The following is a 22,277-nucleotide window of genomic DNA, read 5'->3' as shown; positions in this document are numbered from 1 at the left end:
GACAGGGTGGCAGAGAGGGATGCTGAGGCAGCGAGGGCACAGCCACGGGCACCCTCCTGCCCTTGGGGCAGCCACGGCAACCTGGGTTCATCACCCCCTCGCCCATCGCTTCTGGATGAAAAGCCCTGGTGCCCATCACCGTCCCGTCTGGGCACAGCCCGCTCCGGGGCATCCGCTGACACCCCACATCCCCAGCATCCCCATGAGCGGGGATGAAGGAGGGGGGACACAGAGCAGCCCCGCGGCGCCGAGGCACGAGGGATGGCGAGGCGGGCGCGGGGGCCGCAGCCCACCAGCCATCTGCCGCCGGCTGGAGCACGTGGTGGCTGCGGCACGGTGTGGCTGCGGCACGTGGCACCCATTTGCCCCGTGCCGAGGGGGCACAGCTCGCTGTGGGGCTGTAGGGTGCAAAACAAAGGCGTGGGGTGAGCACCTCCCTGCAGAGGGGTCCCGGGGGGAGCAGGACCCACCGCCGAGCCTCGTCGGGGCAGGAGCAGGTTGCAATTAGCTGATTGCTCCGCTCCTCCGGCTGCAACCCGGGGAGCCCCGAGGACAGGGGGTGCCGCAGGGTGCTGGGGTGCTCCCCCCCCATTTTCGGGTGCTGGGGGAGGCTGGGGTGGAAGCAAAGAGCCCGGGGCCGCCCGCCCCGCCAAGTACAAGGGTATTTATTTATGGGTACAAGACAGAGACAGCACCTTCTGTGGGTTGGGCTCTTCCCGGTGACCGGTTCGTACATTCAGAGCAGCGGCCGGCTCGGCCGGGGCGAGGGAGGGGAGCGGGTCCCGCTCGGGGACCCCAGCGCCAGGGAGGGGACCCCCCCCCCTCTGCCCTTGTGCCCGCAGGCGCCCGAGCCCCGGGGCCCCGTGCGAGCGTGTCTGAGTGCTGAGGTTGGCTGTGTGCTCCTCCGTGCAGTCCGTGCGGGGCGGCGCTCCCCCCTGCCTTCCTCCCTGCCCTCCTCCTCCTCGCCTGCCTACGCGGGGGGGGCCAGGACCACCCCCCGGCTCTCATTTCCTCGTGTGCAGCGTGTCCTGGAACTTGGTGCTGGTGTAGCGAAGGTGGAAACCCTTCTTGTTGATGGTGTCGTCCGAGTGGAAACGGACCATCACCGAATCGCCGGCCGAGTAGACCTCCTCCGGGGGCTGCCGGGGCGAGGGAGGGGGTGTCAGGACCACGACCCCCCCCCAGGATGAATTTGCAATGGGGAGGGTGTGAAATCATTGCACCCCAAGACACAACCCCAAATCCCCTCCCTGGGTGATTTCTCTGCACCAGCTTGGCTCAGCTTCACCCACCGCCCCGGCACCCCCCCCCACAACCCACCCCACCGCTCCCCCCCCATCCCCAGCTCACCCCGGACCCGCAGAAGCGCCCGAGCCGTGGGGCCGTCCCGTCGTAGCCGTCGAAGAGCTCCATGTAGTCGTAGCCGCAGTCGGCTTCCTCCTCGATCTCGAAGGTCTGGAAGATGAGCTCCACGCCGTAGCCCTCCTCGGCCATGATCACCCACTCGCAGTCCGACCCCCCCGGGTAGTTGTTGTCCCCGAATTGTGCGTGTGAATACAAGTCCTTGGTCTTCACCTCGGCATGGACCTGGCCCCCGCACACTGGGGGAGAAGCCAGCGGTGACGGGGGGTGAGGAGGGTCCATGGTCTCCCCTCTGCCCCATCACCATGTTCTCCCAGCCCCACGGCGGTACCTGTGGTGTGGGTGGCCTCGAAGCCCTTCTTCTGGACGGAGTTATCGGAGACGAACTTGAGGAACATCTTGTTGCCGGAGGAGACGAGGGGCTCGGGCTCCTTGGCCCCGCAGAAGCGGCCGAGCGCGGGGGCTTTGCCGTCCTTGCCGTCGTAGACCTCCAGGTGGTCGTAGGCGCATTCCTGCTGCGCCTCCACGTCCAGCTCCGAGAAGGTCTGTCGAGCCGCTGGCGCTCAGTAGAGGGGACCCCCTGGTACTGCCCACCCCCCTTGGTGGTCCTCCCCATCCCTACCAGCTTGACGCGGTGCCCCGGCGTGGTGGTGATGGCCCAGGTACACTCCTTCTTACTGGGGTATTTATCGGGCCAGTTGGGGCTGGTGATGGTCCCCGAGATGGATGTCACCTTGTGGTCGCAGCCGGCTGCAGGGACGGAGGGGGGTTGTGGGTGCGTGTGGGGTCCTGTGGGAATGCGGGGGGGGGGTTTGGGGGCGCAGACCCACCTTCCTTGCAGTCGTGCTTGTTGTCGTGCAGCACGAAGCCGCTGCGGCACTGGCACTCGTAGCTGCCGAAGGAGTTGAGGCACTCGTGCTGGCAGCCCCCGTTGTTCTTGGAGCACTCGTCCTTGTCTGGAGAGAGACAGAGAGAGCAGAGGGACCACGGCTGAGCGGGCTGGGACATCCCATGCCACCGGCATCCCGGCATGGCACAGCCCTGCGTGCCAGTCCCCAGCCCCACGCCGCTGCCCGAGGGGAGCCACCAGCCAAGCAAGCGCCTAGGGCCAGCAGCAAGCAGATCCAGCGTCCCCCATGGGTGCAGGGGATGGGTCCTCCTCTCCCTTGGGCTCACCCCCCCCGGGCACAACCATTACCTGCTCGATGGTACGGATGGGGAAGGCAGAAAAACACACAGTGACAACGAAAGGTGCACAAGAAAAGACCAGGACGCGGGAGTCCCTCTTTACTCATCGATAGGGAAATGTCACAGACACGGTAAAAATTGAGGTGGGGGGAGAAAATAAAACCAAGGTCAGCTGGTCAAGGACAAAACTGACGTGGGAGTGCTTAAAACCAAAAAAAAATAAAAAGAAAAATTAAAAAAAAAATTAAAAATAAGGCAAACAACCAGTTCTGTCAAGGAAGGGGCTGCCGGGGCCGGCGGCACGGCTCGGCTCGGCTCGGCCCCGGCGTGCTCCGGCGCGGTGCCCGGGACCGCGGCGTTCCTGAGAAAGACGGAGAGGACGGAGCGGCTCAGGAGGGGCCCCGGGGCCGCTTCTGCAGGCGAAACTTCAGGCCGGGTGGGCGAGATTTCGGGGGCTGCAGCTGCTGCTTCTTCTCTGCGAAGAGAGAAGGGAGAAAGGCGGGGAGCGCTGGGGGGAGCGGGGGGCTGCGGGGGGCTGGCGGGGGCATGCGGAGCGGCAGCCGGGGGAGCAGGCAGCGGAGGGGACCCCCCGCGAGCCCCTCGTGCAGCCGGGGCTCGGCGGCGAGGAAGAGGAGGAGGAAGGAGGTGGCGTGGCTCCGGGAGGGTGAGGATGGGCTTCGGGTGGGGGATTTGGGGTTGGGGGGGTGTGGGAATGGTGGCGGAGGGGTTTGGGCTCGCCCAGAGCAAGGCGTCCCCCTGGGCTGGCTGCACTTACCTCCCAGCACCCACCACCTGCCCGAGGTCCCTATGGCCGGCGTCCCACTGCTCGCCAACCCCCCCCCGAGCCCCGCTCTGGGGCCGGGGCGCGATGCTCCATGGCCTGTCACCCCTCCTCGCTCCCCCTCCCCATGGGGCGATGGTTTGGGGAGCGGGCAGTGGCGGGGGGAAGGCAGCAGCAAGCGGGTACCAGCCCCCCCGAGCATCCCTCTCGGTGCCAAGCACACCCTGTGCCCCGGCTGGCGCGGGGCGGGGGCGATGCCGGAGCAGAGCATCCCTCCTGGAGCCGTCGGCAGCAGCGCGGGGGGTCCTGCCCCAGCCCCCCCAGCCCCTCGGGGCAGCCCCGAGCCCCGTGGCCACCTCTCGACCGGAGGCTATAACCTGACGTCTCCTAGGGCTGAGGTGGAAGGGCTCGTTTGGGGATGGGAAGGGGCTTCGGGTGGGCTCGGAGCAGCTCCAGCACCGGGAGCCACCATCGCCCCGCCGGCACGACGGAGGGAGCCTGGGCGGGCGAGACAAGAGTGGAGAGAGTTGGCAGAGGAAAGAAGCCCACCGGGTCGGTGTCTTTAGCAATCCTTTATTCTAACCGGCTCGCCGCGACCGTGCGCTCACCCTCGTCCCGGCGTGCGTCCGACGGGCTCCGGGCTGCTGGCCGCCCCGCAGCCCCCATCACCCCGCTACGGACCCCCCTCCCCGTGCACCGGGGCTCGGCGGAGAGCCGGGGGGACGTACCTGGGTGCCGACACCGCGGCGGGTCCCCGGGCGAACGCATCCTTACACGCGAGCCTCCTGTCACCCCGGCCCGCGACGAGGAGGAGGAGGAGGAGGAAGAAGGGGCCAGGCTGCCCGTGGCACCGAGGGACAGGGCTCGGCGTCCAGGGAAGGAGCTCAGAGACCCTCCGTGGCTAAAAAAGAGCCGCCCGGGAGATGCTTTGCCCAGGGCTGGCCGGGAGCGACCCCGGGGGGGACCGGAGGAGGGACCCCGGTGTGACAGAGTCCTGCTGCCGGGAAAGCCCGAGACCTGCGAGGGGAGAGGCAGAGGAGAGGGTTTGGTGGTGCCAGGATAGGGGCAGCCCCCACGGCACCGGTGGGAAGAGGAGGAGGGCACAGGGGAGAGGGAAGGAGCCCGAAGCGAGGGGACACTCACCCGGCTGCCCCGTGGTCCCCAGGTCTCGCTTTGCTGGAGGGTGCTGGCTCCCGACGGCTGGGCCCCGCTGGGCCACCCTACTCGCCTTGGTTTTAATTAAAAAAATAAAGCAAAGATACTCCCTGCCCACCCCGTGGGTCTGTGCCTCTTCGGGGAGCCCCCGGGCTCCCGGGGACGCCGGCTCCCGCGGCGAGCGGCCACGCTGCCCCTCAAAAACGGCCTTGGCGGGGCCAAAAAGCAGCGGGAGGTGTGGGGCGTCGCTGGTCCTGGAGGTGCCGTTGGTTGCCCGCGGCCGGGCTGACGTGCAGGGCACCGCGCCGTGCCCAGGGGGACCCTCTCTTGCACGAGGGTCCCGTGGCAGCCCCCAGCCCGGGGACCGGCCCCGGGTGATGCTCGGCTGCAGCCGGTGATGCGTTTCGCTCCGTGTCCCCATCCCTACCCCACCAAGGTGACACCAGCTCCTGGCGGGGTGGCCCGGGAGAGGAGAGAGGACCACAGAGGGGATGGGGAGAAGCAGGCAATGGTTTTTTTTGGGAGGAGGGACCACTGCGGAGGCCAGAGACATGGTGATGGTCGGATGCTGACATCCCTCCCTGGTGCTGCCCGGGGCATGGAGGACCCTGCCCGGGGTGCAGAGCATCCTGCCTGGGATGCAGAGGACCCTGCCCGGGGTGTGGAGGACCCTGCCCGGGGTGCAGAGGACCCTGCCCGGGGTGCAGAGGAGTGGAGGACCCTGCCCGGGGTGCGGAGGACCCTGCCCGGGGTGCGGAGGAAGCCGGTGGCCGTGCAGCGTAGCGGGGGGGAGCAGCGCAGCAGGCAGCAGAGCGGGGGGCATCGCCGCCCTCCCCGCGGCAGGGCTGCCCCAGGGGTGCAGTGCCCGGCCCCACGGCCAGCGCTGGCCCCTCCAGGGCTCAGCACATCCCTGTCCCCAGCACATTTCTCCCAGCGGATGCAGCTGGAGCCCAGCAGCCACTGGCCATTTGGGGAGCACCCAACATCAGAAGTAGGACCCAATTGCCCCCTAAAAGAGGGGGAAAAGCCTTGAGAGGCAGCAAAAGGTGCTGCCAGCCGGGCTGCTGGAGGCTGGGGGGGTCAGAGCCCCAAGGACCACCCTGCCGGGCTGGGACCGCGGGGCTGCACCCCCGGCGTGGGCGAGGGCAGGCGTTAGCGGAGGCTTGGGGGCGCGGGGAGGGTCGGCTCAGCGAGGGAGGGCGAGGGATGCCCGTGGCGGGGCCGGGCGGCTCTACCTGAGAAGAAATGGGCTTTGAAGCCCTTTTTGGAGACGGTGTTGTCAGACTTGAACTCGATCCTCATGTTGTTGTACTGGGAGGTGATGACGTCCGGCTTCTCGGCGCCGCAGAACTTGCCGTGCAGCTTGGAGTCGGCCGTCAGCCCGCTGCGCACCTCCACGAAGTCGTATTTGCAGACCTGGGGGGTGCAAGGAGTGAGGGGTGGGGGCACACACACACACACGGGGCTGGGGGACACGGCCGTGCCACCCCACAAGCCCCCAATGTCCCCGGGGGGGACGCGCATGATGGAGAGGGGCTGCCCCTCGCCCCGACTCACGTCGTTGCCCTCGGTCTCGAAGAAGTCGAACTGGAGGGAGATGCGGTACTGGGTGGGGGCCACCAGCTGCCAGATGCAGTTCTTGTTGGGGGGGTACTCCTTGGGCCAGCCCGGGCTGGTGATGGACCCGTTCAGCTTGGTGAGGAAACCTCCGCAGGCGGCTGCAGGGCGGGAGGCACCCGGCGCCGGTCACGTCCCCCCGGGGGGCTCCCCGGGATGAGGGATGCTGCAGGGGGTGGGTTTGGGGTGGGATGGAGAGGGGGGGACACCCCCACTCACCCTCGCAGCGGCGCTTGTCGGAGGCCAGCTCGTAGCCGGGGTCGCAGGCGCACTTGTAGCTGCCCAGGGTGTTGACGCAGCGCTGCTCGCAGCCGCCGTTGTTGGGCCGCGAGCACTCGTCCACCTCTGGGCAGGGGTCAGGGGGCTGAGCGGGCACAGGCAGGGCTGCCGGACCCCCCTCCGGAGCCCCTCACCCCTCCCCGAAGCCCCCCACCCCTCCCCAGCCCCTTCCTCTACCTTTGAAGAAGTTGACGGCGAAACCCGCCTTGTTGATGGAGCCGTCGGAGACGAATTTCATCCAGAGCTTGTTGGACGTGCTCTTGATGTCGTCGGGCTTGTCGTAGCCACAGTAGCGCCCGATGAGGCCGCTCGACTCGCTGCTGCCGTCGCGGATCTCCAGGTAGTCGTAGGCGCAGCTATCGTGCCGCTCGATCTGGGGAGGGGGACATTAGAGCGTGGGGGACACCCTGTCTTGGTCCCCAGCACCCCCAAACCCTGCCTGCTCCTTCCCTCATCCCCATTTTCCCTGCCAAGGGAGCTGGGTTGCTGCATGGGGAAACTGAGGCACGGAGGCAGCGCAGAGGGATGCGGGTAGCCAGGCAGGGCAGCGACAGCCCCGCTGCACCCCCCAGCCTGTCCCGTGCGGTGCTTCGGGTCGGGGAGATGCTGCTGGGGAGGTTTCCCCTTCCCACCTCGAAGGACTGGAAGGTCAAGCCCACGTGGAAGCCCTCGGAGACGGTGATCTTCCAGACGCACACCTTGCTGGGCCGGTAGTCGTCGGGGTAGTTGGGGGACTGGATGTGCCCGTTGTCCTTCTTCACGTCCCCCCCGCAGATGGCTGGAAGGGGTGGGGGGAGATGCCACCTGAGCCCCCCACCGCCAGCCCCGTGCCCCCTCCCTGCCCACCTTTACCTTCGTAGACGGCGAAGAAGCCTTTGCCCACCCAGTTGCTGCTGCTGCGGAACTCGACCCAGAGGCGGCTGTCAGTGGAGACGATGGGCTCGGGCAGCTTGTTCCCACAGAACCTGCCTGGGGACGAAGGCGCGCTGGGCTCCCCCCTCTGCCTCGCCGCCACGGCCCGCTGCCCCCCGCCGAGCCCCCCACCAGGGAAAACGCTGCTTCTCCCCCCGCTCCCCACCGGCTGTTTCACAGAAATTGGTTATTTCTGAGCGTGGGGTCAACTGGGACTTGGGGAGCACCCAGTTCATGGGGATGGGACTGAGATACTGGGGAGAGATGTGCTGGCCAGCCGGACTGGTTTCACTGGTGTGGGGCAGCAAACTGGGAGCCCCGTTCACTGCAACACCCCCTCTGGGGCCGGTATCCCCCCACCCAGGGCTTTGGCCACGGTCAGGTAGGGGTAGAGGCAGAGGGGAGCCCCGCTGCCTGCACCCAGAGCATCCCCCGCAGCGGGGCAGGAGGTGAGGGCAGTGGGGTGGGTTGTGGGGCGGGCTGTGGGGCAGGCAGTGGGGCAGGCAGTGCCGGCCAGGCTAAGAGCTCCCGGGTGGTTACCTCGCAGCGTGGCCTTTCTCCAGAACCCGTCTCTCACCTCCACGTAGTCGTACCAGCACAGGCGGCTTCGGTAGAGGTCCAGGGTGGTGAAGTTCAGGATGATCTAAGGTTGGGGGGGAGAAAAGAGCGTGGGGTGAGCCCCCCTGATGCCCCACGGGGTCTCCAGCACGGTGCCACCCGGACCCGCTCCGCGGTGATGCCCAGGAGCATCCCGAATGCAGCGAGGCACCGGGCGGGGGGATGCTGGGGTCAGGGGCACCCCGAAAGAAGGGTGAGGAGGAGGTGGGTGCCTTGGGTGCTGGGTACCTTCTCTCCGGGGGTGACGGAGATCCTCCAGACGCAGTGCATGTGGGCAGAGTACCCGTTGGGGAACTCGGGGGACGAGAAGTTGCCCTGGCTGTCCTGGAGCGTCTCCCCACAGGCTGCGAAGGGGGATAAAAGGGGGGTCAGACCCCTGGGAACCCCCCCTGGAATCGGGATGGGCGGCATTGGGATCGGGTCAGCCGCTGCCCCCAGCCCCCCTGGCGATGGTGATGCTCCCAGCACCCCCCCATGCCCCCCCACCGGGGCAGGAGCCATCCCGTGCCCCCCCCATGCCACGCCGCGGGGGCTCGGCTCGCCGCCCGGGCTCCGGGCAGGTTTACACGCCCGCGGCTGGAGCCGGCCCAGCGTCGCCATCTGGAAGCCACATGGTGCCGTGGCCACAGCACACGGCTCGGGCTGGGGGGGGCCAAGGCGGCCGCCCCCCACCTCCTGCCCAGGGGGGCTGCGAGATGAAAGGTGAAACGGTATAAAACGGCGGCTCCAACCCTGGGCTCGCTGCCTCCTTCCCTCCTTGCTTTAGGGTGGAAACAAAGGGAAGGGAAAGCCGGGCTGCAGAGAGGATTTTTGGGGGAGGCTTTTCCCCCCATCCAAACTAATCACTTTTCCAGCCCCCGAGCGCAGCCCGGCCGGCTGCCAGGGCCCCTCACCACTGCATCCCCCTTCCAGGCTGCTAATTAGTTGCTGGAATTAAGCGGGAGCGCACGGGAGCCAAACTCCTTGCAGATGTTGCCGGTACAGCCCCGGACGTGCCAGCAGCCGGGGTACTCGTGCCACCTCCCCAACAGACCCCACAGCAATGCCACCGTGGTCTGTGGTGGGATCACACTGTCCCATCCCACCGGTAACAGCCCTGAGCAACACCCGGCCGTGCCTCATCCAGAACCTTCCTGCTCTTGGGGTGGGTGGGAGGATGCTCTTGGAGGATGGTGCTCTGAGGGTGCTCTGCTCTCAGGGGATGCTCTGGGGATGCTCTTGAGGATGCTCTGGGGGGATGCTCTGGGGGATGCTCTGGGAGATGCTCGGGGGATGCTCTGGGGGGATGCTCTGGGGATGCTCTGGGAGATGCTCGGGGGGGATGCTCGGGGGGATGCTTGGGGGGATGCTCTGGGGGGATGCTCAGGGGATGCTCTGAGGGATGCTCTGGGGATGCTCTGGGGGGATGCTCTGGGGATGCTCTGGGGGGATGCTCTGAGGGATGCTCTGGGGGGATGCTCTGGGGGGATGCTCTGGGGGGATGCTCTGGGGATGCTCTGGGGGGATGCTCTGGGGATGCTCTGGGGGGATGCTCTGGGGGGATGCTCTGGGGATGCTCTGGGGGGATGCTCTGGGGGGATGCTCGGGGGATGCTCGGGGGGATGCTCGGGGGATGCTCGGGGGGATGCTCGGGGGATGCTCGGGGGGGATGCTCGGGGGGGATGCTCGGGGGGGATGCTCGGGGGGGATGCTCGGGGGATGCTCTGGGGGGATGCTCTGGGGGATGCTCGGGGGGATGCTCGGGGCAGAGAAGTCCCGGTGACACTCACCCGGGCAGCGGTAGAGCTTGCGGGCCTGGGCGATGTCCCCCTTGCTCAGCCGTGTCCGCTGGCCGATGGCGGGCCGGACCCCGTTCACGTCGTACTTGGGCAGGATGGTGTCGAGGAAGATGCCCCTGGGGCGAGAGCGGGCAGAGGCTGAGCAGCGCCTGGGGAGCACCGGCTGCGCCTCACTGCCGGGGGAAGGATGCTAAAAACAGCCGGGCTAATTAAAGCCTGCGGGCCGGTGAGTCAGCGGGGACGTGTCCCCGACGGAGGTGACCGCGGGGACAGCACCGTCCCTGCCCTGGCAAGGGATGCTGTGGGGCTTCATCCCACCCAGCATGTTGTGGCACGGCTCTGCGGGAGGTGGGAGCCTTGTGCATTAACCCTGGGCAGAGCTGCTGATGGGCTACCGTCCCCTGGGGCTGGGGACTCTGTGCCACCATCCCCTGGAGATAGGGATCCTGTGCCACCATCCCCTGGGGCTGGGGACCCCGTGCCACCATCCCCTGGGGCTGGGGACCCTGTGCCACCATCCCCTGGGGCTGGGGACCCTGTGCCACCATCCCCTGGGGCTGGGGACCCTGTGCCACCATCCCCTGGGACTGGGGACCCTGTGCCACCATCCCCTGGAGATAGGGATCCTGTGCCACCATCCCCTGGGACTGGGGACCCTGTGCCACCATCCCCTGGAGATAGGGATCCTGTGCCACCATCCCCTGGAGATAGAGACCCTGTGCCACCGTTCCCTGGGGCTGGGGACGCTGTGCCACCATCCCCTAGGGCTGGGAACCCTATGCCACCATCCCCTGGAGATAGGGACCCTGTGCCACCATCCCCTGGGGCTGGTGACCCTGTGCCACTGTCCCCTGGTGATAGGGACTCCGTGCCACCATCCCCTGGAGATAGGGATCCTGTGCCACCATCCCCTGGGGCTGGGGACCCCATGCCACCGTCCCCGGTGCTGCAGGGAGGACGGGGACGCCGCGCACCTGGAGAAGGTGTTCCTGGCGTAGTGCATGATGCTGTCGAAGTCGTAGGTCTCGCCCAGCGACTCCACCTCCTCCGGCTCCATCTTCAGGAAGTTGTACTCCTGCCCTGCGGAGGCAGCGGGGACGGGGACGCCGTCAGGGGGGACCCCGGCTTGGGCAGCACCCCACGGTGGGGAGGAAGAAGAGGAGGAGGAGGAGGCCGGTCCCTACCTGGCTGGATGTTCTCGCGGATGATGGAGACGTGGTCATCCCGGTCGGGGCGCGTGTGCTCGTGCCAGAACCCGATGACGTGGCCCAGCTCGTGCACCACGATGCCGAATTTGTCGCAGTTTTTGCCGATGGAGATGGCCTGGGGTCCCCCTCCGCGGCGGCCCACGTAGGAACAGCACCTGGGGGGCAGGAGGGTGGCACGGGCTGAGCCCCGGCTCTCCTGGGGGGATGCCCCTGCGGTGTGGGCATCCCGGTGCTTCCCGGGGTAAAGACACGAGTCAGGCCGGGAGCAACAGCCCCCCTGGGAGCTTCAGCCGTCCTGTCTGTGCAGGGAGCTTGAGCCGTGCCCCGATCTCAGCTCTGCCTGGGAGCTGGGAGAGCTCAGGCTGCCTGGCACGGCATGGCACTGCATGGCATGGCACGGCATGGCATGGCACAGCACACTGCAAGAGCCCCGGCATCCTGGGATGCTGCTCCTGTGGGTGCCCACCCTGCCCCATGTGTGCCCATCCTGCTCCGTGGGTACCCACCCTGCCCTGTGGGTGCCCACCCTGCCCCTTGGATGCCCACCCTGCTCCGTGGGTGCCCATCCTGCCCTGTGGGTGCCCATCCTGCCCCGTGGGTGCCCATCCTGCCCCTTGGGTGTCCACCCTGCCCCATGTGTGCCCACCCTGCCCCGTGGGTGCCCACCCTGCCCCGTGAGTGCCCACCCTGCCCCGTGGGTGGGCTCCTACCTGCACCCAGCAGCTCGGCAGGTCTGACCCCCCCTGCCAGACCCCAGCTCCGGGCTCCCACCGTTGTGGGGGCACGGACCAGCCCCCCCCTGACCCTGCACAGCCTGTTCCAGGGCAAAGCCCCCTCCTAACCCCCCTCTGCCAGGCTGGGGCTGTGCCCTGGCACATGAAGGTGCTGAGCTCCTCCAAACCCCTGTTTCCTCTCCCTTCACGCTCCCTCTGTGCAGGGTGGTCCCGCCACGTGCCCAGGACTGCCCCCCCACCCCCACCCCGTACCCGCAGGGGCGGTAGGTGAAGACGATGTAGCTGTCCTCGTCGTTGCGCTCCAGGAAGGTGACGCACGTGTGCTTCTCCCAGTGCCGCATCGCCTGCCGGAAGATGGCTCGCTGGCTGCCTGCGGGAGGGGGGGCACGGGGAAACTGAGGCACGCTGGGGACGAGGCTGAGCCCCCCCGGCTCGCCCGCACTCACCGCTGAAGTTGCCGCTGATCACGTAGGGGATGACGCCGTCCGGCCACACTCTCTCCGGCCGCGACGTGGCGGCGCGGCGGCTCCGTGCCCGTTGCCGGCCCCGGCTGTGCGGCTGGTGGCCCGGCCGTGGGCTGGCACCGGTGGCATTGCTGCCTGCGGGGATGGGGAGGGGGTGAGTGTGGGCACCCCCTGGTGATGGAGGCCGCCGGGAGGGTCGGAGGGTACCTGAGGAGTTGGTGGGCAGGCGGGTGACGGTGCGGCGTGCCAGGTCCACCACCCGCTCCACCTGGAAGAGGCGCAGGTCCTCCTCGTCCAGGGCGATGTCTCCCAGGAAGGCAGCTGGGGGGGGGACACGAGGTGTGAGCCCCCCCATGCCTGTGCTGGGGGACCCCAAACCCCATCGGGGCTGGGCTCCCCACTGCCCTGTACCTGGCAAGCCCCTGAAGAGGAAGGCAAGTCCTTCCTCCTCCTCCTCCTCCCTCTCTCCTTCAACCGGGGGCCAGGAGGGAAAGCGAGCGGGCTCCCCCCACTCCCCACCCGCCACCGTGTCCCAGCTGGAGCCAGCCCCGCGCTGACATCTGGTTCCCATAAAGCCCCGTCCATCGGAGCTTTGTGGGGTTTCTGCCATTATTTGTGTCGCGAAACCGCTTTGTTTTCACCGTGCGAAGCCCGACGCTGGGCTCGGGACCCCCTTCCTGCCCCCCAGCCTGGCACGAGCTCCCACAGCCCCGGGGATGCTCCGACGACCTCCGAGTCATCTGCCCCGGCGCAGCGAAGCCATATGGCCCGGGAAGCTCCCGCTGCGCCCAGAGAACGGAGCCGAGGGGCATCCGTCTGTCCGTCCGTCTGCCGGGGCCACGAGCCCCTCCAGCCCCGCTCTGCCACGGCTCCCGCGGGGCTGGGGGGTGCAGAGATGCTTCAGCGTTAGGGGACCGGAGGATATAACCTCACACAGACCTTCCTCCTCCTCCTCTTCCCCCTGCCCTCCCGCATGCCACGGCCTCACCGTGAGTCGACGCCGGCGGCTCCCGGCTTCGGCGCTTGGCCGGTGCCGAGCCCCGGGGACTGGTTGAGGTCACGCCGTGCCGCCGCGCCAGCCTCTGCGCAGGGGCTCTGGATGCGGCCGGCGCGGGGTGGAGCCGGGTTTCTCACCGGGTTGGTGGGTACCTGGGGTTAACGGTGGCCCCTGGCACCCCCCGCCCTCGCCAGCCCCTGGGAAGGGCAGTGGGATGGCGGCGGAGGGCAGCGGGGTGGCTGGACCGGCGCAGGGGTGATGGGGAGCGGCGCCAAGTTCGCGCTCCAAGCAATTAGCAAGTGGATCCCAAAAGAGCCACTAATTACCAAAGCAAGGCGGGACAACCAGGGTAACCCTGACGAGCCCAAAACAACCGGCACGGGGCGAGTGGACCAGCCTGGGCACCCCAGCTCAACCGGACCCCGTGCCTTCGCGTGGCACCGAGCCCAAACCCTGCTCCGGCGGCGGCGTGGAGAGTTTTGGGGCAAAAGAGCCACGTTTTGGGTCCGTCCCCAGCCCCGGTGGGCACATCCCAGCAGAGGAAGCCCCGGGGTGGAGAGCAGACCTGCGGCGAAGCCAAGGGAAGAGCAAACAACAAGCTGGGGCCGGCACCTCCCCTGGCACCGACCCGCCGCTGGCGCGGCCAGGCTGCAATTTGAGGGCAGAGAGGAGGCAGGAGCCGGCCCCGGGCTCCCCGCACCCTCCCCGGGGCCGGGAGAGACGTGTCCGAGCGGGCAGCGCAGGGGAGGACCAGGGCCAGGGAGAAGGACGAGCGTCCCGTGCCAAGAGCTGCACGGAAAGACAAGGGAAAGTAAGCTCGCTTAGAGCCGAGCAAGCGCCGGCGGAGCCAAGTGATATAGAAACCATATGTGAGGGATTTGGGAGACGTGAGAGAGCCGGGCAGGCGAGCGCGGGGACGTGGGGCTGCTCTCCCAGGCGGGGCAAGGCGGCTCGGCTCCCCCCAGAACCCCCAGCCCAGGGGGGAGGCGGCTCGCTGGGGACAGGGCAGTCGTGGGGCGGTGGGGAGGGGGTGTCCCGGCAGCCAGCCCTGGAAGGACACGTTGGGGACGAGCCCAAAGCGTGGGATTGAGAAACCTCCACGTTGGTTTGGGCTCTGGACCTCCTCCCGCTCGCTCCCCTGCAACGTGCGGGGTGGTTTGGCGGGGGTCTCTGCTCTCCAAAACCCCCCACACGCTGGCTGCCATGCTGCTGCCACTTGTCCCTTCCCAGTTCGTACCACAGCATCCTCCCTCCGAGGTAGAGGGGAACCCCTGCAAGCGAAGGGGACCCCCTGCAAGTGGGGGGGCTCATGGGGTGAAGGCGCCGCGCCAGGGATGGCAAGGAGCTGCCACGGCTCGGCAGGGCACAGGTTGGAGCAGGGGGAAAGGCACAGGGGAGATGCCAGCCCGGCTTCGTGCTCACCGGGGAGCAGGCAGCACCCACCGAGGCACCGCACCTCTCAGCACCCCTGTCCTGCACCCTGTGCCCTCGCCCCGCCAGGGCACGGTGCCACTCGGAGGCACCGGGGGCAAGGTCCGAGCTGCGGCGGTGCCAGGGGGGAGGATGTGGTGCCAGGGGGGAGGATGCGGTGCCAGGGGGGAGGATGCGGTGCCAGCCAGTGGCCACCGGGCCGTGATGGCCCCATCCTCGTCCCCATCAGCCAGAGAGGAATGGGGACAGGAGAGGAGAGGGGGAGTGTCGGGGCTGCAGCCGTGCCCATCCCTCCCACCACCCAGAAAACCACCAGCCATCGGGGACCCGCCGGCGAGGCTCCCCCCGCGCTCTTCCTCACCCCGGAGCCAGCAGATAGCTCAGCCCTCCGCTGTTGTTTGACTTTTTGTGCCGTGTGTTTTCTTTCGGGTTCTTGGAACGGTGACGTAACCCCGGGGGCTGAAGCTCTACACAAACAAGGTTTTTCGTTTGGACCCGGGCCAAGCGCTGCAGCACCCCGTCCCGACGCTACGGGCACCTCCTGCCCGCGCACGGCTCTGCGGGTGGCACCGGGGGGTCCCTCTGCCCCCCACGGCGAGGATGCAGGAGCTGCTCAGCATCCTTGGTACCTCTGGGGTACCCGTGGGCCTGACCTCTCTGGTATCGCCAGGATGAGCTTGACCTCGGACTCCACCAAGGCTGGGAACCGTGTGGAAGGGAAAAGAGAAGATAACACGTGGGAAGAGGCCACGATGTTCTGGTGAGCGGGCGAAAGCAAACAGAGCGGTGGGGAAGCCTTGAGAGGGGAGGGCAGCGGGTAAACAGGATGGGATCGTGTTCCAGGTCAGTCTGGGGCAACCAGACTCCGTGCGCGGCACCAGACGGGACGGACCCTCGTACCTGTGCAGCCCTCGAAGCGGCACCGGGCAGGACGGGCTCCCGTGGCCCCGGCAGGACGGGCAGCATCCCCTGCCCGGGAGAGAGGGCTCAGCCCAGCCTCCCCTCACCCAGCCATGGCGAGTCCTCGGGCGATGCCGAGCCACGAGCATCGCTGCTGGTGCCAGGAGGGTCCGGAGCGGGCGAGGAGGCAGGGACGAGGCATCGCCGGGGCGGACGGAGGAGAGTGTGGTTCAATAGGTGCATCCCGGCCTCACGCCGAGCTGCTGGGTCGTAAAGCCGCGGAGTCACCGGGGCAGCGTCCCACTGGCTCGGCGGAGCCGTTAAATATGTGAGGAATGCTCCTCGCACCGCCCCTCGCCCCCGCAGCCAGCCCAGCTGCGCCCGCGGCGAGCCCCGCTCCCGGCCAAGCACGCCGGGGCCACGGCGAGAGCAGCGGGCACCCCGCTCGCCCGGGGCTGGGGGGGGTCCCCGCTAACCTCGGGGGGGCTACCCTGCCCGCAGAGCCCTGGGGGCAGAGGTGGGGGGGCAAAGCCAGAGGGATGCAGAGCATCCCGGGGTGGGGGAGCAGCCCCCCAAGCTGCTGCCTCCTGCCCGGTGCCAGCTCTCCCCCTGCTCCCCGCAGCCTGCCAGCAGCTGGTGACCCCCCGGGGACCCCCAGGATGGTGGCACACAGCAGAGGCAAGCCAGACCCTCTCCTCGCACCCAGCGTTGGTGTAGCCCCTCTCCCGGTGCCCCTCGCCGGCAGCCGGAGAGAGGGAGCAGCCAGGCTGTAAACGCCGGGGCGAGGAATATTTGCTTTCCCAGAGCACCTTCCGACGAGGCACAAAGCGGGGATTCAGGCCTCGGTGGCCAGGCTGGGAGCCAGGCCAGATCACGGACCCTCTGCAGCCAGTGGGGAAACTGAGGCACGGGGGGATGGAGCCGGTCAGCACCAAGGGGCAGCCCCCCGAGGAGCCTGTCCTGGCACACAGCAGCTCTGCTAGCTGTCGCTGTGCCCGCAGGCACCCGGGACCCCCCGCCTGCCCTTTCCCAGCCAGTGCCTTTGTGAGACCCGAGGCTGCACCAGCACCAGGCACCCTCCTCCCGGCAGCCCTGCCTGCCTCAGCGCAGGGTGCGGGCAGAAAGCAGCGCCCAGGCAGCTGGGCAGGCAGAGATGCCCAAGGCAGAGGGCTGATCCCGCTCCCCAATTCCCCTCCCGCCCGCCCTGGGCATCCCTCTGCGACACGAGGTGCGTCCAGCACCCGTCGCCCCATCCCTGGGCATCCCCGGCCGATTCCCCTCCCCAGCCCTGGGCATCGGGGCGCGGGCTCTGAGCAAAAGAGAGCAAACAGCTCCCAGCTACAGAGCATCTGGGGGCAGGTCAGGAGCAGGAGGGATGGTTGGATCACTCCAGGGGAGGATTTTCCTTCTGCTCCTCTTCCGTGACAGCAAGCGGAGGAGAAAGCCAGCCTCGGCGCGGAGGATGCCAAAGCTAAGGCACGTCAGAGCCCCCGGAAGGAGCGGGGGGAGCTCTGCCTCCCCTCTGCAAAGCCAGGTCGCGGAGGAAAACACAGCCCAGGCCAGCGGCACCGGTCACTTGTGAAAGGGAGAGCTGCTGGGAAGGAAAATATTTGCAAATTGCTGTGCCAAGGGGATGGGGGGGGTTGTTGTTGCATTCCCCTGCGAGGAGGGGACGAGCGTGGGGACCGGAGCCCATCGGGGATGGGGATGCGCCCCGACACCCAGCTCAGCACACGTGGGGTGACCTGGGCTCTCATGGCATGGGGCAGCCGCCCCACAGGCCTGGCCCCAGCTCCCACCCTGTGCCAGTCCCTGCCGCTCGGCACGGGCTCTGCCAAGGGGCACCGGCTCCCAAGGGCTCCCAGACCTCGGTGCATCTGCCCCAGGGCTCTGGCTGCAAACATACCCCCCCCGCCTCGTGTTTTTATTGCTCAATCCTCTCCCCACCAGCCCTCCCCAGGCACCGATTAACTCCTTCCAAAGTCTGCTTGCAGCTCCCTGGCCGGGCTGCTCAAACCCTCCTGCAGCTCAAGAGGGGGGCGGATTTTCTCATGGACTTTTGCACGTGTATGGAGTGGAGTTTGCCATGCAAAGCCCCCACCCCCCCGGGTAGACGGGACAGCGGTGACCCCACAGCCCTCCTGCAGCCCTTGGGCAGGTTGTGAGTGGGACACCCGCTCTCCAGGATGCTGTGGGATGCAGAGGGATGCTACAGAATGTTGCAGGTTGCCAGGGATGCAGCAGGATGCTGTGGGATGCCATGGGATGCTGTGGGATGACATGGGATGCTGTGGGATGCAGCGGGATGCAGCGGGATGCTGTGGGATGCAGCAGGATGATGTAGGATGCTGTGGGATGCAGCGGGGTGCTGTGGGATGCTGTGGGATGTCATGGGATGCCGTGGGATGCCATGGGATGACATTTTCTCTCCCTGCCACTGTGCCAGAGACCTCCAGCAAGCCTCAGTAAAGCTGCGGGCAACCAGAAGGGCACGTTCTCGCCCAGAAAACACCCCCCACTGCACAGCCAAGATGAACAATTTGGGGAAAACCACTCGTGAGCCGTCCTCCCTCCTTTCCCCTGTCCCCCCCGGCTGCTTTGTTCTCCCCAGGTCCGGCTGTGGCTCCCCGAGGCCGCCCCATCCCATGTGTTTCCCAGCCCCGGCGGATAAAACCTCAGGAAACGCCGTCTCCCCCCTCGCCACGACCCGCTGACGTGAACCAGCAGCCGGAGGGTTTCCCAGGAGCCGGGAGGGGTGGCAGGCGGGCGAGCGAGCCCCCTGGCCTCGCCGCCGCACCCCGGCGCGCCGAACGGGTGATTACACAAAGATAAAGCGAATCCTGGGATCGGCCTGAGATTTCCGAGGTCTCTGCGCCGTCCCCAGCCCCGAGCCGCAGGCCTCCCGCCGGCCCCGGCTCCGCGGGTGGATTTTTTTTACCCTGCATGAATAAGTGACATATAACGGCTGGAAAATATTTTTCGGGCAGCTTGACAAGTGTGACTGCAACCAGTAGCCTCCGCTGGCTACGCCTGGAAAGTGTAATCTAGGTGAAAGCCGGGAGCCGGAGCGCTCCAGGAACAGCTGGGAAGCTCGTAGGGCTGGGGAGGGGGGCTCGAGCCCCCAGCCCCATCCGTGCACGCGGGTGACAGCACAACAGCGGGTGGCAGAAGCGTGTCAGCCCCCCACACCTCAGCCAGGCAGCCCCAAACGTGGCCATGGAGCCACACACGGGGAGCAAGGTGGGCTGCATCCCCCCTCACCCAGCATGGGGACACCTGGGGGTCCTGCTTCCCACGGCCAAATCGCTCAGCAACCCCTCTGGGTGCCCCGGGAGGAGCCAAGAGCAAAGCCCGGGGCTGGCCGTGTTTGGTTAGTGCTCTGCAAACACGGCGAGCCCCGGCCGAGCTGCTCCCCGGGGCGGTGGGAGCGATGCCCGCTGCCTTTCCCGGCCAGAGACGTGACCAGGATCCAACCTGGCAGCTGCCCTCCCCAGCGCCGGGCACCGAGACCTGGATATCCTGCTGACCGGGTGAAGGGAAACCGGGGCCACGGCTCGTTCCTCCCTCCCCGGCTGCCCCGGGGGCCGGTCCAAGGGCCGGATCTCCCAGCTGGTCCCGTTTTGGCATCCTTGGAAGAGACGCGGCGGCACGGGCGGCTGGGGATGGCCCGTTGGCACCGGCGCAGACGGGTGGCATCACCGGGGTGGCCGGCGAGCCGCGGGCAGCCGTCCTGCCTGGGCAGGCGGCCTCAGGATACCTCTGGCACGAGCTGTGCCGAGGAACCCAAATCCCTCTGCCGACGCTTCCCCTCCCCGTAGCCTCGCCGGGAGCCGCGGTGGCGGTGAGGCCTCGGCGCTCGGCTCTTTCCAGGGCGGGGGGACTAGCCACCCTAACACACACACAAGCCCCTGAATAGAGTCAGGGGGATGCTGTGGGGGGCTCCGGCCACCAAGCACCCCCCGCTGCCGCATCTGGCCGTGCCGACCCCACGGAGCCAAGCAGGGGCACAGCCCCGGCTCGTGCGGTGCGTGGCAGGGCCTGATCCTCCCCCGGGGCCCCTGGGGAAGAGCTGCTGTAATTGCATTAGTCACATAAGGATCTCGTAAAGGCAGGCGGGGAATGGGGGGGGGATGCAGCCACCTCGCCAGCCCCGGGGGTCTCGGGGGGCTCGGGCTGGCAGAGGCACCCCGAGTTGGTCGGGCTCGTCGGCGGGCGAAGCCCCGCGTGTGCGGCGCGGCTGGATGGAGCGGAGGCTGCAGCCGGCTCAGCCCGGACAGTTTTGCAAGCCTGGCTGTTTCAGCCCGGGAGGGCAGGAAGGGAAGGATTTTTGGCCAGAAAAAAAGCCCTCATGTAGACAGAGTTATATCAACAGACGCCTTCCAGCGCAGACAATGCCATTAAAGAGAAACGTGATCCTCCAGCCAGGAGCCGCCAGACCCAAGCCCTCGCCTCCACACTCAGGGTGTCCCTCCCGTGCCTCAGTTTCCCCCCTCCCCAAATCCTTCCATCCCCTTTATCTCGCTCTGGGAGACACGACTGTCCCCCCGCGGCGCCCAACCTGCTCCCAACCCTTCCAAAGTCTGAAGAACAGCTCAGCAACCCCCTGACCCAGCACGGAGGGACCCCAGCCCACGGCAAACACCTCCCGGGCCCAATCCTGGGACAGCCCGGCCAGCCCCGGGGGGGGACACACGAGCTTTTCCTCCGGCTGCGGTTTGGGAGAGAAGGAGCAAGCCAAGGGGCACAGAGCGTGGGTCCGGCGTTGGGGTGGGCTGGGGGCTGCTCGCCACCTTTGACAGCTGCCGGTGCGGCCAAGGGTGGGCAGAGAAAGCGGGGCGCTGGGCCAGCCCCCCCCCAGCCTCTCCCCTCCCTAAGTACAACCAGATGCATCCCGGAGCGGGGCCGGCAGCTGCCCCCCGCCCCCCCACCGGGGAGCCCCCGGGGCCAGCACGGGGCGAGCGAGTCCCTCCGTGCCAAGCCCCGAAGTGCGGAGCCGTGCGGGGCACTTACACACTCATTTACACACTCACTCACACTTACACACTCACTTAAACTTACTCACACCCTCCCACTCGCTCCCCTTTGTCTGCCCGCCCGGCCCCGCCGCCCCCCGCCCCGCATCCCCCCCCCGATCCTACCGGCTTTGCAGGGGTCCTTGTAGTCCAGGGGCTCCGCGTCCTCCTCCTCCTCCTCCTCCAGCACGTAGGAGTAGTCGGGGAGGTGCAGGGCCCGGGCCAGGAGCAGGCAGAGCAGCACCGCGCAGCTCCGCAGCCCGGCCATGGCTCCGCGGCAGCGGGCGGCCAGCGGAGGCGGCGGCTTTTTTTTTTTTTCCCCTCTTTCCTTCCCTTCTTCGCTCTTTTTTTTTTTTTTCCCTTCCCCTCCTCTCTCTCTCTCTCTCTTTTTTTTTTTTTTTTTTTTCCAGGGAAATGAGATCTGGCGGGGGCGGGTTCAAGAGCGGAGCTCGGCCCCTGCAGCCCCGGGCGCAGGGCTGGGAGCGGGGCCAGCGCCGGGGGGGCGGCGGGGACGGGCCGCTGACGGGGACCCGGACCGCAGCCCCCGCTCCTGCCCCCCCGCAGACCCCGGCCTGCAGCCCCCGGACCTGCTCCCGCACCCCCTGGTCCCGCTTCTGCCCCCGTCCCCGTCCTGTCCCGCACCCCCCCGGTCCCGTCCCGTATCCCTCGGTACCGATCCTACTCCCTGCGGTCCCGTCCCGCACCCCCCGGTCCCGTCCCGCACCCCTCGGTCCCGTCCCGTATCCCCCGGTACCGATCCTACTCCCTCCAGTCCCACCCCGTATCCCCCAGCACCGATCCTGCCCGCCTCAGTCCTGTCCCGTGTCCCCCAGCCCCTGGTCCTGCACCCCCACACCCCTTGGTCCCGCTTCTGCCGACGTCCCCGTCCTGTCCCGCACCCCCCCGGTCCTGTCCCGCACCCCCCGGTACCGATCCTACTCCCTCCGGTCCCATTCCGTATCCCCCAGCACCGATCCTGCCCCCCTCAGTCCTCTCCCGTGTCCCCCAGCCCCTGGTTCTGCACCCCCTCCTGAGCCCCCCAGCACCCAGTCCCGCACCCCACAACCTCTGCTCCTGCACCCCGTGGCCCCGGTCCTGCACCCCACATCCCCAGCCCACAGCTCCCAGTCCACATCACCCAGTCCTACACCCCCTCCTGCACCCCCGTGCCCTGATCTTGCACCCCACATCCCCATCCCACATCCCGCAGAGGCCCACCAGGTGGGCAAGCACCCTGGGGAGGGTGGGCGAGCACCCAGGAGTAGGGTGAGCACCCTGGGAGCATGGGCTAGCACCCCAGGAGTGGTGGGCGAGCACCCCAGGAGCTGGGCGAGCACCCCAGGAGTGGTGGGCGAGCACCCCACGAGTGGGGTGAGCACCCCAGGGTGGCCGGAGGGTGCCTAGACAGCAAGGCACGGGAGAGGCAGCTGGCAGGCCTGTCTGGGCCACGTGGCCACGTGTGCAAGCGTGTGTGCACACGCGTGCACACGTGTGCGCCGAGGGCTGTGAGTGACACCTGCCGTCAAAGCCCTGCCACTTCAGTGGGCAAGGTCCCCAGGGGCCACCAGCCCCGCAGCGGGCCACGCCTGGGCACCCAGGGATGGGTGTGGGCCACGCCGAGGAGGTGATGGGCACAGGGCAGGACGTGCCCGCGGTGCTCTGAGAGGTGCCACCTTGTTGCTACCCACCCTGGGGTGCTGGTATGGGGGGTCGGGGTGGCTGCGTCCCCCCCAGGTCGGGGTGCGGGTGTCTCCCGAGAAAACAAACAGATCTCCCACGACAAACCAACCGGGCTTCAAAATACTTTCTGTTTCCATCCCTCTGCTGGGGAGGATGTTTGA

General features: G+C 68.0%; 1 protein-coding gene across 10 annotated transcripts; it reads right to left on the bottom strand.

Moving 5' to 3' along the window:
- Positions 1–649: 649 nt before the first annotated feature.
- On the bottom strand, positions 650–20,747 carry BMP1 (bone morphogenetic protein 1). 10 transcript variants are annotated; one of them, XM_068421408.1, is made up of 20 exons: positions 20,563–20,747; positions 12,304–12,417; positions 12,079–12,231; positions 11,885–12,002; positions 10,875–11,053; positions 10,665–10,770; positions 9,682–9,806; positions 8,141–8,256; positions 7,835–7,937; positions 7,235–7,351; positions 7,015–7,160; positions 6,560–6,755; positions 6,323–6,448; positions 6,044–6,204; positions 5,722–5,902; positions 2,193–2,318; positions 1,985–2,112; positions 1,694–1,907; positions 1,351–1,601; positions 650–1,139 (listed from the first exon to the last, which is right to left on the bottom strand). In XM_068421408.1, exons 1-20 carry the CDS (start codon positions 20,702–20,704, stop codon positions 1,005–1,007), a joined length of 2,937 nt encoding a protein of 978 aa, XP_068277509.1. In that variant the 5' UTR covers positions 20,705–20,747; the 3' UTR covers positions 650–1,004. The 10 variants fall into 10 exon arrangements, 8 of the variants coding, with proteins under 8 accessions (XP_068277509.1, XP_068277508.1, XP_068277511.1 ...); XM_068421407.1 differs by having other exon boundaries at positions 12,079–12,417; XM_068421410.1 differs by lacking the exons at positions 12,304–12,417; positions 20,563–20,747 and having other exon boundaries at positions 11,885–11,976; positions 12,079–12,159.
- Between the last annotated feature and the right edge of the window lie 1,530 nt (positions 20,748–22,277).

Source organism: Nyctibius grandis, chromosome 33 (genome assembly GCF_013368605.1).
Source record: "Nyctibius grandis isolate bNycGra1 chromosome 33, bNycGra1.pri, whole genome shotgun sequence".
NCBI classification, from domain to species: domain Eukaryota; kingdom Metazoa; phylum Chordata; class Aves; order Nyctibiiformes; family Nyctibiidae; genus Nyctibius; species Nyctibius grandis.
The sequence above is the reverse complement of the archived record's forward strand: the minus strand, read 5'-3'. Positions and strand labels throughout refer to the sequence as shown.